At 35.1% G+C, this 16,889-nt stretch overlaps 1 protein-coding gene across 1 annotated transcript; it reads right to left on the reverse strand.

Moving 5' to 3' along the window:
- Positions 1-1,571: 1,571 nt before the first annotated feature.
- Positions 1,572-16,596, reverse strand: LOC111047818 (achaete-scute homolog 1a). Its single transcript, XM_022333669.2, has 3 exons — positions 15,914-16,596; positions 6,423-6,490; positions 1,572-3,833 (listed from the first exon to the last, which is right to left on the reverse strand). The coding sequence occupies exon 1, from the start codon at positions 16,594-16,596 to the stop codon at positions 15,922-15,924; it is 675 nt and encodes a 224-aa protein (XP_022189361.2). The 3' UTR covers positions 1,572-3,833; positions 6,423-6,490; positions 15,914-15,921.
- Positions 16,597-16,889: the final 293 nt, after the last annotated feature.

Below are 16,889 nucleotides of genomic sequence, written 5' to 3' on the forward strand. Positions count from 1 at the left end.
TGGAGAAGCCAGTCTATTACTGTATTTTTATAAGGTCTATAGTTGCAATCAAAGACATTAAAGAGGTATGCATCTTTAAGCTGGGTTTACACCAAAGTTATTAACAAAATGGTTATAACTTAATCCTTATAGATTCTATTAGATTGAACGGAAGTTGACAAACACATATGTTCGTTCATCATGTGTATGGTAAGTTATGTTCAATCTAATATAAAAGGATTGAGCTATTAACATTTTTTAATAAATTTCGCAGCTTTAAGGTCTTTGGTTTCAACATTTTGTTTTGCAGTCATGGTATTATTATGCGTGTCCATCTGTATCAATATTCTCACATTCGAAAAAATAATTTAATAGGTGAATAAAATAAACAAATGAACTAATAATGCTGGAGAAATTATAATATTTTTGATTCTAAAAAATTAATTTGTGCAGAAACAGTAAGATACAGATGGTTATATAATAATAAGCATAGCATCAGCTAAAGAAACGCGAAATAAGCGTGTTAATTCTGTACGCATACTTGTTTGAATTGTTCTAAGTGAGCGTTATTATTCACTCTGTTTATTGGTATGGGTATGAATAGAGGGCATTACTGACCAAACTTTACCACATCAACTAAAGGTGAATGGTTATCATTAGCCTTTGCAGATCAGTCTCATTCTTCTCTTTGATATGAAAACTATATTCTTTTATTGGTGCAGTGCAGCTGACAAGGAAGGATTGTCAGGTAGCCAAGATAAGAAGATAGCCCCTACACATAGAAACCAGTGAGAAGTTAGATCTTCCCTTATCTCTGTAGTACTGTAGTAGCCTAACAAATCATTTAAAAAACATTATTTGATTAGAAACTACATAATTGATCTTCCAGCATTTTGAAAGTGAGTTCATTTTGAGATTCACCAGTGAAACTCATTTTTGTGGTTACCACTGTCCCCTCAATCTAGGAAAGGTCGAAACTTATCCTCCGGCCAACTTCCTGCAGGGAAGTCCCTTCACCCAAAACTTGATATTCCACTTCCTCCGGTAAGAATCTTTGTAATGTAACATAGTATTACTCAGTATCAGCTAGCCTAGAGTCCTTGATTGCAATCTTCAAGGTTTTCTACAGTCAGCGAATTCCGATAAAACTTATTCAGAGGATAGACCTTACTTATTGATCCTAAAGATAAGATTTGTTTCTCCAATAGAAATGGATCATCAACTTCCAATGAAATTCTCAGCTAATCTCTTATTTTGCTAAACATGAACTACAAGGCTCTATTTCAACATAAACTAATAATTTATTGAAACTGAATGTAAATGTGGAAAATGCGATTCGTGCCCGAATCTAATATTAGATGTTGAGCGAAGTTATTTATTGATTAATCAATCACTGACTGATTGATAAATCACTTTAAATTATAACGTTATTTGATTACTTCAATATATTTCACTTGAATTAATCCTTTGTAGTTTGATTATAAACTAGGTCAAATAACCTAGAAAATGAGATTCTTCTTATGAATTCTCAACAATTAAAAATCTGATTAATCTGCTGGAATGTAGGAGGATGTCACAATAAAAGTTTGAGATCTTATACAAAAATTTATTTACAAAGAATTAACAGCTTGAACTTTGACCTTAAAAATAGTATAAAAATATTCCAAACACTTTTAGACAATACAAAGAATGATTGTTTCAACATTTAATAGTGTAAATTTAAAATAACTCGATTTGCATAGGAATGTTATCCATTTTAACAAGTGTTAACCATCAAAAGATAATTATTGTAGTTGATCATGATAGGCATTAGATAAATATTGTTCAACTTACATATAATATACATACATAAAATATATATTATACATAATACATAATCGTTGGGCTGAGCACAATTTATGTAACGCAGCATTATAAGTACACAATTTGGGAAGATGCCATAAATGATACATTCAACTTTTATAAGAACGTTAGAAAAACTCGAAATTATTGCTTCTATATCATAAGACTATGATAAATTTAACTTAACAAATGCAATGTTTTGGAATATTGCTACTCAGTAAAATGATTGAGACTTCAAAATTGAACATATACCAAATTGACTCTAATGGAGGAGAAATACAAATTTTTATTGATTGTATTTTTACAAATAAGGCACTAATATTGTACAGTAAGGCACCGATTTCATCATTAATTACTTAGCCAATTGTCAGGAATGACTATTAAAAATTCTATAAACGACTAACACTAAACTTTTAATATATCTATATATACATAATAAAAACCAAAAATAATCATTGTTTACAAAATAACATCTGACTAGATATTTAGATAGGATAAAGTCGATAAAAATAATAAAGATCAAGCCTCAAAGCTCCCAAAGACCTTGATATAATATTGAGCTACTGATACCAATTTATTGATGTGAACTTATCTATACAGAATTACGGTTAATGGAAGTTATTTCTTAAGAATCAGTTATGCACATGTTTCAGTTTTGGATTTACAGATGAATTCAATGGTATACATGATATTATTTTGTAAGATCCACTTTGTTCAGCATATACAAAATCAAAATAGAAAATACAAGTATGTAACATGTTCTCACCTTGAACTCCAGAGAAATCATTATCAATAAATAATGTGTTAGGGTAGCCAATGATACTGTCTGGAATTTGTGATAAATAGAAAGTAAATTCTAAAACATATTCCTGAGAGACCATTATGCGTCCAACTGAGACTTTGAAATGGCTGTAGTTCATGGTGAGAGCAATCTTAATTTATAATGACCATATTATTTACTTGTTTATGGTTGGAATAGTACAAAAATTGATATCTACAACATTCCACTTCTTTTACAATGTAATTCAAAGAATAATCACTTCGAGTTACACTATTGGGGAATATTGACGATACCAATTTTATGTAACGGTACCTAGCTAAAAACTCAAAATTATGGTTCAAAAAAAAACATATACAGATATGCTGAACAATTTAAAAACATGTATGAATAAATAATAATTTTGAATACCGAAATAACATAAACGTGATTTTTGTATCAACGAAATTGTTAAGATTAATCAATTAAATTTTCCAACATACATCTGGATTTTTCACTAATCTTATAATAAAAATAATTAATCCAGAGAATTTTTTCAACATTGGTAATATAAATAGCCCCACTTGATATAAATAACATTAAAATGAAAAATAATCTACTTCTTATTAAAAAGCTACTTCAGTTATTAACAAGCATTTTGACATGGAACTCAATTTTCTGGAATTGAGTTTCAATTCAAGTACGGTATAAAATGTTGTGAGAATAGATCACATGTAAAAAAATTTCTAAAGAGATACACAAATTACAGACATTACTTGATTTCAAAAAAGTTATTCACTTCAGTATCACCTCTACAATATTAATAATAATAAAAAATCAACTTTATATAACAGTCTTTCAGTAGTATCTATTGTTAAAATTCAACAAAGTCAATACTCTGGAACCTATCAATCAATAGACAATCACAATAATTCTTATCTTATTAGAATGTTGTATGAAAATTCAAAATATTATCAAGGCAAGTTCTAAAATAGACTAACATATAAGTTCAAAATGATTATAAAAGTACAAAACGAGATTCGGCACCATGACATCCTAATTTCGGCACCTTAATATTTCATCTTATATAAATCACCTCGGAAACGTCAGCCGTAGATTATGATTCTGTGGAATGCAAATGGAGGTCTTCATATTGTGTGGAATGGAAGAAGTAAACGTGGACAGTGGACACATTGGATGCAGATATCAACAATAGGAGCTGCAGAAGTTCAATAAAAATCTGTGGAGTCGGATCCTGCAACAGAGAAAGTAAAATATTGTTAGGACAACAGTCTAATAAAAAGTACTCACTTCTACATTTTTATTCAGTAATATTTTCATTATTAGTAATAACTGATCTCTCTTTATACTCTGTGGGAAATTCAAGATTAAATGCATTATTCAGCATTGAATTAGAACTTTAAATCATAGGAAGAAGGAATGTATAGAATTCGTATCCTATTTGGTTTAATCACCTCTCATATGCGATATACTTTATAAGTTCTCTCTTGAACGTATCCAATCATTTTAGTTTCAAAAGAAGTCATTGGATAGATGATATATATTTTTTACCATCGGAACTACGGTCATCGGCAACGTCATGAAATATAAAAAAATTGCAACAAAACTTATTTATAAGTTGTGAGTAAAAAGTTGTTATCCTATAAAAACGTTATGGATGACCAGAATTTCACATATTGGAGTAGAAGTTATGACTAATGTTACTTTGTACTGTATTATGATAGTTGGAGCATTCATTTTTCCACATGTAGGAAGTGGTAATGAAGTAAAGCGTTCATGCTTAATGAAGGTGTACTTTCATGGAACACATATGTCATTTCCTTATGTTTTTTTTCTCTCTCTCTCTCTTTAGGTTTTTGGTCGACTGGCACAGACAAGAGTAACAGCAACAACATGTGCATGAGAAGTGAGAAGGAAGCAGTGAGGGAGATCGAGACCATTTCCTTCCTGAAGAGAACAGACGGGAGACTGGAAGTCCCTTAACCCAATTTGGACTTTCTCCCTTCCCCGCCAAATGCCATCCATGCTCTTCATCTATCGCTCAACAAATGCATTCCATCAAACATCAGGGGTTGCACTGGCACAAGCACCCTCAACCATCAATCTAAATGGAATTGATGGTTATGAATGACATAACTTGAATACTCCTCCATATGTAGTTCATACGAGTAAGTAAGAAGTTTCCTACTCATATCATTATAGGGTTAGAAGAAGACTTGAGTGACGTTTTGAAGTACTGTTATCCTTGAATGAATTTTTATTTTCAATAGTTTCATATCGTTGAATTTAAGGTGATGTTGAAACCAACATCATACGAATATGATTGTTTGAAATAAACAAAATAAAAATAGTAAAGAGATGGCTTTCTATTCATTTATTATTAATAATAAAAAAGTGATGGAAGTTGCGAGCAATTTTGAATGAATTAACCTTGAGGAAAGGTCAAAGTTCTGAGCAATTTTGCATCAGTGAATGAAAACAGTCCAGTAAACTTTTGTTTAGGAGAAGAATTCTCGGGAACGTGTATTGATTGAATAATTGGTGTAATTACATGTAATAACATGCGAACACTCATTGTGATTTCCATGCTCGATCAGCATTATTATTTATTTCTATGTTTGCAAGGAACTAGTTTTTCCATCAACTGTACTTCCCTGAACTTTGGTTTCATTCAGTAAGCTAATAGTTTCCATACAATGACTGTTTTTTTCGACAGATCGGTAGAAAAAGCAAAGTACAAAGATAAATGTAAACCGCAATGTGATTCTGTAGAAATTCTGTGCCATATTGAATAAAACTTTATTCTTGATATAAAATGAAAACAGGAAAAAGAAAAATGAAGAGCTTTGTTCATTATACTTTCTTTTGATCTCATTTACTATTGATCTATCCGGAATACGAGTATTTTATAACAGAGGTGAATTTCATAAAATTCATACTATGGAGAAACCAAATGGAATTTTTGAAATAGATAGTATCATATAAAACACAATCCTCTCAACCATGAGTCAATTTATACCAAGGACAAGTTGTTGATTTTCATCTGTTGGGATGGGTAGCTCATTTTGAAACACTTCTAGAGATATAATTTAGCTACCAGAGTGCAGGCAGGCTCAATAAATTTCGGTCTAGCACAACATACGGCAAGTAGAGTAAAGGCCCTGGGAATCGGATCTACAACAGGCTGTTGTATACCCGCCGATCATATGCTACCGAGATATAGGTGAGGAGTGAGAGGAGGAAGGATAAATAATGCTCAAACTAATGCAAGAGCCGTGTCTCTCCAATCCCCATAACGCTCATTTCGTCACTCCGCCACTATCTCACGCTCACTCCTTCTCACTTCGCTGCTGTCTCTGTCTCTGTTGATAAACACCACACATCCCCTATCCACGGGCAAAGCCCTTTCAAATACTTCCGCCCAACTGTTGTCGAGTGGCGGGAAAGGTTCCTAGGTGTGCAGGATAAAGCAAAAACTAAAGCTCACCAAAAATTCCTCCCACTCACTCGGGCTCAAAATACGATCGAAACGTAGGCTAATCTCCGATACTTTGGCCCAAATGAATGATGTTTGATCTAGCAATATACGAGCAAAATTTATCTTTATGTAGAATATTCATGAAGTGTAATACTATAAGCAATCCTCAATTATTGGTCGCACACTCACTCGCAAGTAACAAACAAACCAAAAGAAAGTAAAGAAGGATAATTGAATAACCAATGAACTAAGATATCTGCCAATTATCCTGAATATCATTATGAATTATGTCATTCATGTAATATCAAGATGAGTGGGACATGAAAAGTCATTAAAATATCTCACCTGAGCAAAGTTGCGCCTTGGCAGTCGATTCTGAGATCAGTGGAAGGGAATGAGAGTCGCCCCCGTTCCTGCAAACAAAAAAGAAACAATTAATAACAATATTTCAAGGAAATCCAAGGTTGAATTTTCTTAGTTGTGGGCTCCTTTTTTCAACATCTAAAATCGTAATAGACCCACATAAAGGAGAAATAATGTGTTGTTACTGATTTTTACAAGAAGATGCAGGTCGTTATCCCGGCTATTGTGCGAATAGAAAGAGGAAACTAATATCTACATATTTATGATTAATAAATTCTTAAATCAGCATGTTTATAAAGGAATTAGACAAGAGGAATTTCGTGAAAAATTGGAATATTGTGTAGAATAATCATTAAAGCATTACAAAACAAATTTTACTGAACAGTTGAATATTTTGGATTCGACTGTGTCAAGCTTGACTTGGAGTATTGCTGAAGTATTAAAATAGATAACTTCAAGAGACTTTGTTATTTTCGAGGGTTAACAAAGGTTTGAAGTAGTCTTCATAGAAGTTGGTGAACATTAGGCAGCGTTAGCAGCTAGCAGCGACTGTACCCAGGAAGTGGTAGTGTTTCGAAGAGGCCTGTACAGTCTTGTTTCGCCCTACTGGGCATGACTCACAATTTCCTGCAGTAGTATCTCACTCAATTGCTTTAGCGTCGAATGAAAATTAAAAAAAGACCGAAGCCGCGTCGCCGTACTTGCAGTGACCAGTGTGAACTGCACTTAACGGCCCTAACGTATTTCTCCGCAGCAAAAAATTCAAACCCTCTTGTACTGGCTTGCAATGAAGTGCGTTGCTTTTCGCAACGATTCACTGGAACGATCGTTTGGTTCATGGAAGAAATGAGGTACTTCATTTCAAATGATTCCAGTTTTTCATGAATAAGGAAATTAGAACAACGTACCATGCAATTGACATCGTACAATTTAGCAGTTACAATTCGCAAATAATTTTAATCTTTTGAAGGATTTGATTTGCATCGAATGAATTTGATTCAGAAAGCTGATAGTTGTCACCATTTTATCGATTACATGGTATCTAAGAATTTAAAGTGGATAAATTTGGAGCATGGTTCGGACTTCGGAGAGTTCCAAATTGTAGCTATGGTGGTGATTGTAATGAAGTGAGTTTTTCAATTGATAAGCCTCAGTGGAGAGGTTCATGAAGGAAGATCTAAAATTCTCAACGAAGTTGGAAGATAAAAGTACTGTCTTGATGGATGGGTAGAATAGTTGAATCTCTTTTCATAAAACAACCCCCCTTAGAACTGCATCCATATTCATTTGCACAGTCCCAAAGTACGAAGGTCCCTATATGATCTGAATGAGAAATGATACTTGAATTACACTTTATGTCAAACCTAATTTCTTGTCATGGTAGAATTGAATATTTTTTCACACGTATTTCTCAAGAAAGTCGTTAGATGCAACCGACCCCATCATGAACAAGTCTTGAGGCATCGTCGATTATGTAAGAAGAAATCGCGTCCTCTACCTGAAGATTTGTGTCTTGAATAGGGCCCGAAATTCCGTTACGGCCTCTCTTTTCTACAGAGCTGATCTTCTTTCTTCTTGTCCTTTCCTTTCTTTTCATGTTAACATTTGAACAGGGATCGTTCCTTTCAATGCATTTTTTGTGCGCTGGATGAAAAACTTATTCTACATTTTGATTGATTCGTGAGCGGAATAGATTGTGGCCAAACAACATTTTTCAATCACCGCATGTAAATATTGAATTTGGAAGGACATTCATATCAAAAACACGTCTTTCATTCATTCCCTTCGAAATATAAATTCTTATACATTCTTTTCAGACTCAATTCTATTCATTTAAAAAGCGGAAGAATTTTGATTCTCTATTCATGAATGGGAAATTATAATTACGATTCTTTTAGAAGTAGTATTGAATTGATCATTTACAACAAGCTGCAATACGAAAGAGATGTAGTGATGTCTGAGTGATGTCAATTTGGGTTTTGAAATTAAACTGAGTATATGCTCAAATGTGCTTGGAGTATTAGAAAATATATGAAGAATAAATAAATGCAAAATAAGCTCTGTATACATTGACATCTATCTCATACATTATAAAATAATCTGAAACATTAACTGATGTAGAGATTTCAAACGATGAGATCTCTTGGACTATGTTCTATTGTTATAGACGTATTGGCAATAATTCAGATGCCTAAAAAGCTGTGCCACGAATCAATGCTCAAACCGTGAGCCTGAATTCATCAGGGATTTCTTTAGAATTATCATTATAACTTCACCTAATCAAACAACCCAGCCAGGATTATTCTGAGCTTAGCGAGCTGTTGTATAGGGGGTTGTTTGTCTATTGGAAAGTGCAAAGGGAGGATGAGGTGCAAAGCGAGAGAGAGAGAAGATAGATAAACAGAGAAGGAGACCTTGAAATCGGAATTGAAACGAGTCGTGAACATTACACGCTGAAGGGCGAGGGGAGGGTGACGTACTGGGGTCTTTTTGAATTTTACCGTTACTGGATTTTGTAAAAATGGGGCGAGTTAATGGCTAGGGGAGAGACCTAGTGTCGACTAGCAGGGAGGGAGCGAATCACTAGAGGAAGAGAGAAGGAATGAGAAGAGAGCAAATTAGGATAGTAGATGGAGGGGGGTTTTGCATAGCGAGGTCTACATGGTACCTATGAGGTGGTATATAACGCTATAAGAAACGCGAGCTGAAAGTACACAATAGGACTCACAACTGTGTGCTCCCTTCTCCCCTCTATTGAACAGTGAGCGTGCGTGCGCGGGCTCGCGCTACACACACAGACATAAATTTCAACAAAAGATCGTTTTCGAAAAAGGGGAGGTAAACTGAATCTCTCGAGACTTCAGCTTCGGCTCTGCACCACCGATGTACGTTCCGAAACTAAAAACCCGGTTCCAAAATTTTTTCACCCCAACATTTTTTCTCTGGCCCTCGCGCACTTCAAATAACTGGTGGCATCCGCAATGAAATACTAGTTCTCTTGAAACCGGGCCAGTACGCACATGCTCATTGTTCCATTGTAGTTGGGCCGCATTACAGGTTTGCGCATGAGCATATGCCCCCACAAAATTACTTTTCCTACATTACTCGTATAATACACAAGACCGGTCGCTAGACTTGTAGTTTGACACTAAAGAAAAATTTAAAACGGCATAAACCTGTAGGTTAGGAAGCGAGAAGGGGTAGTAGCACGAGCTACAATAATAATAATTCGTCGTCAAAGTAGCAAGACCCTTCTACCCTCAGCAACTAACAATCTGAGGAAATTCTATAATAAGTTGATAACACAACCACTAATAAATTATACGACTATACCTTGACTTTGACATACTTCTAATAATTTTAGTCAAACAAGAAAGTTATAAAACATTAAAAAGTTATTTGACTATTTTTATCTCAATAAATAATATATAAATTAACGTTGAAAATCAATCGACATGTTATTAAAAAACAACATAATCATTTTCCATCAGATCTACACCCAATTGCGAGGGATGCCAGGAATCTGAATTACATAGAAAATGCATTTCCTAGTTCACCTAGAAGAGCATTGGAACAATTTAATGTGACTGAAATGAAGTTATTATGTTTATGTAATGTTGATGCAGTGATCAATGAGCAAACTAATCCTGCATGTTTCCGCATACAATGTCCTTCGCTCCAAATTCAAATGACGGATTAAAAGTAGCAGTTCAAATTAACGACCGAACGCCTACTCTAAACACCAAACTGGATTCACTTTCCGTCATTGAACTATTCTAAAGTACGAGTGAAGCAGTCAGCAGCCCACAGTTTCTAAATTATGGATGCTATTTATATTATTGAAATATGATCTGAGCAGTGGGTTGGCATTTAGCTGCTTGATTAATAGTACAGTACGTGCTAATCCATAGGTTTCTTCATTATTCCAAGCCGAATATCGATGAACTACACTAGAAAAACTAAACAATAGAAACAAAGTAATCCATTTGAATTTATTCAAACACTGAATTGATGGGAGAGATTGGATCTAGTGGAATAAGAGAAATTTTTTCTGTTCTCGTTGTAGACGGAATTGGAATTCAAATTTGTACATTATATTAGAATTATTTAATTAATAGATAATTTAATTAATAGTTTAATTAGAATTATTTTTTTACATTACTAATTTTATTAGTTTTAATACTTGGGAATAAGATCACTTCATTTCAGAAGAAGGCTGAGATTAGAGGAGTATTTTTTGAGTTGGAAAAATCATTCCCGATTAATTCTAGTGAATCAATTTGTATTTATGAGTTCAATTAAACACGTCTCAGTAATACCGTACATCTTCCAAGTCTCCTCATTCATTAATCTCTCAGCCTCAATTGTGATTAATTCTAGAGTATCAATTTTTTCGACGTTTCCATTAACCCTACATAGAAAAAAGTGAAGCGGCACTTGGGATATTCAGAAGCAACATCCATCCAGTTAGGCCACCCAACTCAGGTTGCTATCAAAGAGCCACTCTTGCAACCGCCAGCGGCTTCACTGATAACGATACCTCTCCTCCTCAGTCACACAAACTCACGCGCTTGCACGAACACACGCACGCAAACATTTATGCATCGAAATACCGGTTCCATTCTCGCATTAACTTTGATCTACTTCATTTCATCCTCCCAAAACCAGCAAATTAAAACACTTCCATCCTATCAGCGGTGACTTGACACTACACAATGGTCTACACACACAACATTTAGATTGCAAAATCGGATACAAAATTGTTACTTCTCCTCTACCAGACAAGGACGAGTTAATCATTTCAGAAAAAAACATAAGATATTTGAACGAACGATTTATTGAGTTGAAATACTTGGAGTTTAGAGAATGAAGTGTGAATCCTATACTGACCTACTCATGCTACTGATGTTTTACCAAAGAATAATTTCACTACTACTATTTACTTATACTTTTACTATTAAAGCAAGCTAGAGAATATATTATTGCCAAAAAATACATGAACATGAAAAGTAGGTGGTAGACAAATTATAGAGAGACCTAAATGTGAAAGACCTCAATACCATTAGTAAAAGGAAGTTATATTTTTGTATAGTTCTTTATTTTGATCGTTATCCATCACAAATGTTGTTTACCGGCAGTGCCATATTGTAATTGAGAATATTTTTTCTTTTAACTAGTATGAAATTACTTTTACTAATTGAACGAATTGCCTTTAATGGCAAATGAACGAATTTGAATTTGAACAAGATATATAATTGTAGCTGGTTTTTGTTGGAGGCTCCTGGATATCATTGGAATACGAATGCTAAAGATTAGAATTGAGTATTTTATTATGATAGTATTCTAGCATCATTTTTATTTTGAAAGTAGCCTATAATTCTCAATCATCAAATATCATGGAATTTGTTAAATTATATTATTGCAGTAATAATTCAGCGTATCCCGTAATCATGCTCTCAGTTCATTTCATAAACGCGAAATGTTTTTTCGTTCGAAGAGCTCTAAAGAATGTGAATTCTTTCCCAAGATCAGTTCCTTTGTATTTGGAGATAACGCCACTGTTATCATAGCCCTGCGCTGACAACAAAAATGGGTTCTTTCAGGGCTCCTCTGAATGACCTGCTATATTTATTCTGCATTCTGAACATTCCGGCACAACGATATTATCAAAATTCTGCATCCAACACACAGCCGAGCAATGAATTTACAATCCGCAATAAAGAAACTGGATAATTTTGTTGGCGACCTAATCGTCGCGATATAATCGCGCAAGTATTTTTATTGCTGTGCAGGCAGTGATAAGAGCCGCAATCTGGACACTTGACATCTACATTTTGCACGGGACAATGGTCTGTGCTGAATGCAACTGTTGTCGCCTGCACCGGGACTGGTTCTGTAGCTGGTGTGAATCGCACACCATTCCAGGGCAGGCAGCGATAATTTCTCAGCAAATGCAAAGATGTAACCGATAATGCGTTCTGATGCTGTAGAGATATTGAGAAACATTGTCAAGTGGGAAGGAACAAATTCTGGAATTGTGAGATTTGAATAAAAGAGACTTGATAAGATTTCATCACTTGCAAAATAATAAACGGTTTTGCTTCTCTCAGATATTATTATTGTTGATCATTTTCCTTCGGATTGTTACTACAATTAATAATTTGAGTGAATAATGATTTAAAATTAATTTATTCTCAATTCTCCTAGTAATCAAAATTTAGATTTTCCTGTCAGGTGATAGGATTGAAAGCTAATATTAAAAAAGTAATCCATTATTTGGATGACATGAATGTCTATGGATGAATGCACTTGTAGAGGTTATTTTCAAGGATTTTCTATACCAAATTTTAATAATTTCAAGCGTTTTTGGAAGTGATATTGGACGAAATATTATGGGGATGTTAATTATTGTTAATGAATTGGAAAGATAGAATCAGATATTATTTTGGAAGTAAAATATTAATTCACAGTAGGAATAAAAAATAACGCACCGAATTGAAATCGAGCTAATTTTCCACGAATGTGATTGCAAGAAAAAATCAACAGTTCGTTAGCAAATAATCACCGTTAGAGCTCCTTCGAATTCCCGCGAATTTGAAACTTCATAAACAAGAATCTTATCACCTACTTCTTATAGTAAAAAACTTGTAGTCGAGTGGAAGAAATTGAGAAACCACAAATTTTTCAACAAGCGGCAATAAGGATTGAAGAAGCATTAGTTGTTCACACAGTGCCGCTGATTTATTTACGAGAATCAATTAGGGAGAGGAAGACCCACCAAGAAAAACGTTGACAAAACCAGTTGAAGTTGGCCGATATCTGTGTTTTTCCGCAGCCAACGTCCGTTATTCAAAAAAGGAGACGAGGGAAAAAATTGCGCGCTGTGTGATTTAATAAACCTCTCAATTTATTTATCGGACGGTTAGAACACGAGGAAATTTTAATTAGCGACATTCCGGCTGACGGTAACTATGTAATCGCAGCCAGAAGACGAGCAGAGGGTTTTAAAGGTCAGGGATTACGGCGCACGGAATGAATGGACAAAGAATTCGTCGCAAATGATAAATGTCTCTGAGAAAAGAGACGGAGGTAGGAGAGACTGATCCTGTAACGTTCACGCTGTAATACGTTATATTCCGAGGATGATTTGATGTTGCAAGAAAGCGCGCACACAGACACACAAACAGGGAGAAGGTCGTTTGTGGATACTGGGTTTGATATTCCGTAGTAAGAGAAGCATCATCGGAGAAGAGGCAACGGGCTAGAACCCAGCGACACTCAACGCCAAAAACCTGAAGCCCTCAGGTGAGATGCGCGGGGGGTAGAATGGTGAAGAAGGAAAAGATCAAGAAGAAAAAAATGAAGAAGAAGAGGACGAGTAACCGAAAAAAGAAGATAATCCAAGGAGAGGTAGAAAATGTGCCAGCACAAAAGCCGTTCTGGGATCGACCCTCCCTTCAACATATACCCTCCTCTTGTCTTCTTTCTCCCTCTATAAATATTAATGTTTCCTCCAAGACACATGAATGATGTACCCTGCACATATGTATCCTGATTTATTGCACACCTCTAACTTTTCACTCAATGAAAAACAGTAGCTGCTTGATTGAGCTTCGTTTTTGCGACTGGGATGCAGCTATATTATTTCTCAAAGATTTAAGATTTATTCATGAATTCCAAGTTATAAAAGAGATTTTATAGAATTTTTTTCTGGGTGGAAAGACTGTTTTTCACGTGAAGGATGATTGTCATGAGAGGAGAATTGTAATGAGTCAATGAAAAAGGGTTTTTTGACTTTATGTCACAAGGAAAAATAGCTACCGCCGTTAATAAAAGAAAAATTTGAAAAAGTGGGGATCAGATAAGTAAGATAAAGTGATTTTCACAATAATGCATCCTAACCAAATATATTGATTTCTGAATGAAAAAAGAATTGAAGAAGATTTTTTTTCATGAGAACCATGACTGGTTGAATAAAAGTTGAATCCAATATCACATATATTTTCCAATTGGAATCTAATTTAATTATCATTAGCCTATTCATAATCATCATAACTCAATCCGAAAATCCACTTCATTCCATGATACAGACATACAGTAAATTAAAAATAATGAAGATAGTAAAAATGTGGATAAAATAAAATTCCCATTTCAAGAAATAGAAAAGCATTATTGAAATTTTATTACTGTGAATAGGTGTTATTTGTTATGTTTTTCTTGATTGGTGTAGGGCAACAATATTAATAGTAAAATAGATTTTTTGGGGGAGTTCTAATTTTAAATATGAACTAGGTGCTTCTCTGGAGAATGAGATTACTTTATCACAAACTTTCTCAGAATCCTTCGTCATAAACTTTGTTTTTCCAATAAAATTATTCATAGAAAATAATTTAAAACGTAGCTAGAAATACACAAAATTTGGTGCATAAGATTGTACATAAATGAAAAGAGAACCTAGATAGAAGATGTATAAAGTCAAAAAGTAAATAATATACTGAACCACTACCAAAGGTTGTAAGTGAAGATGTTGAAAGATGAAAAATTGAAGCAATTGAAGTGAATACTTCAACATTCATATTGACTAAATTTTTTTAAGACATGATTATTTATGGTAGTTAAGTTTGTAGGATTTTGTAAATAAGAAGAAATTCTTTGAAATGTAGAATGTATTCACATAACACCATGGATAAATTGAAAATTTCAGGACTCTATGAATAAACTATAAATTTTGACTATTTGTTGCAAGAATTTTGCTTGAATAACTAAAATGTTTTGAACTTTGCAGCAGTTTTTGGAATAATGTGGATACGAGAAAATTATTTTGAGACACGAACAAGATTCAACATTATGTTAAAAACATTTATGTCGGCAACATTCTACATAACATTTTGTTAGAAGCATTTATGTGGGCTACATTCTGCATAACAAAACTGGCTACTTCTCCAGATGGAGGTGGGCCAAAATGTGTAAAGATTTATTTTCCAATCTTGAAAACATCCAAAATTGAGTATAGATTTGTCTGAATAACAATAACTTGGTTTACAAAAAAATTAAATTCAAATATCTGTTGCATGCATCGCGATACCATCACAAGAACGATCCAGGAGTTTTTCGATGACACTAGTAGCAAAAATGTTCAATCACCTCTCACTTATTTCACATTTAAACTATTCTTTAACTTTTACGTATAAAATTGAATGAAAGTAAACTTTATGAAGTAAAAGATACTTGGTCAAAAGACATAGTTCATGGTTTTTGCAATGATGAAATTGTAAAGATTTTAACCTAAAAAAATTATAGTGAGAATACACAAAGACCAACTAATCAACTCGAATTGTAATTTGCAGATTAATTTGAAAACTAACTCTGAAAAACTTCACACTTATTTGAATTCGAACTGTGACAAGATGATTATTTCGCACTGTCGTTCTTGTGATTAGTAGCACTTGGAAGGATTTGAGTGAGGTACTCACCTTGAAGGTCATTGCGTCTGCTGCCACCATGAAATAACGTCGAGCAATTCCTCATCCTCGGGGGACATGGGCTGGACGTGGTGGTAGTGGTTGTAGGAGGGCACAGACGTCTGTCCGGGGGCGGAGTCCGAGTTGTAGGAGCTCGGAGGTGGCGAACTGCTCGCCTCCGAACAGTGCGGCGACGCCATACTGACGGGTGACGAGGAGGAGGGTGGGGGCGATACGACTTGTCCGTCGAGGAGTTGTTGGAGGGAGCGGATATACTCGACTGCCATCCTCAGGGTCTCGACTTTGCTGAGCTTCTTGGAGGCGGCACTGCCGGGTGCGGGCCGCTGGGTTTGTCCGCCAAGGGCCGCCGTCACCGACACGGGGATGTGCGCCCGTAGCGTCGCGAATCCGTTGTTCACCTGTTTGACGCGGTTGCGCTCACGTGCGTTGCGACGCGCTACCGACGCCGTCTGCTGTCCGCCGTACGCGAAACTGATTCTCCGCTTGCAACGAACCTCATGTGTCTCCATCTCGAGTGCGAATGACGCGCGCTGCCAGTTTCCGGCCCTTTTTATAGCTGCCCCCTCCACTGACAGCGCGCGCCGCTCGGCGCGTGGCCTCGCTCGGCACGCGACACCCCCCACCACCCCACTAGTGGCGCCTCTCCAGCCACCGGCACATCTTCCTTCACCCATCACCCATCACCTGCTCTAGCCTTACCATAATCACTGCCACTCAATACATGTCAAGTGTCAAATTGAAAGCACCTAGTACTCATTACCGGCTTTGTTTTTTGTTCACTTTGAATCTGGTCTTCTTCTTATCATATTTGTCCAATTTTTGGCAATATTTGTTTGTCAAAAAATGCAAGTTCACCTGATAACTTTTTGGTTACAGCTACTGTTAATTATCAAGAAGTAAAAAATGAAAAATCCAATTAATTTTTTGCTCACAACAAAAATGTTTCAACATTAATGTCATTTTCAAG

This window comes from Nilaparvata lugens, chromosome 3, assembly GCF_014356525.2.
Source record: "Nilaparvata lugens isolate BPH chromosome 3, ASM1435652v1, whole genome shotgun sequence".
In the NCBI taxonomy this organism is placed as follows: Eukaryota; Metazoa; Arthropoda; class Insecta; order Hemiptera; family Delphacidae; genus Nilaparvata; species Nilaparvata lugens.

Excerpts from the sequence above, each read along its gene's own strand:
- LOC111047818 (XM_022333669.2), bottom strand. The coding sequence starts at position 16,596 with ATGGGTGAAGGAAGATGTGCCGGTGGCTGGAGAGGCGCCACTAGTGGG.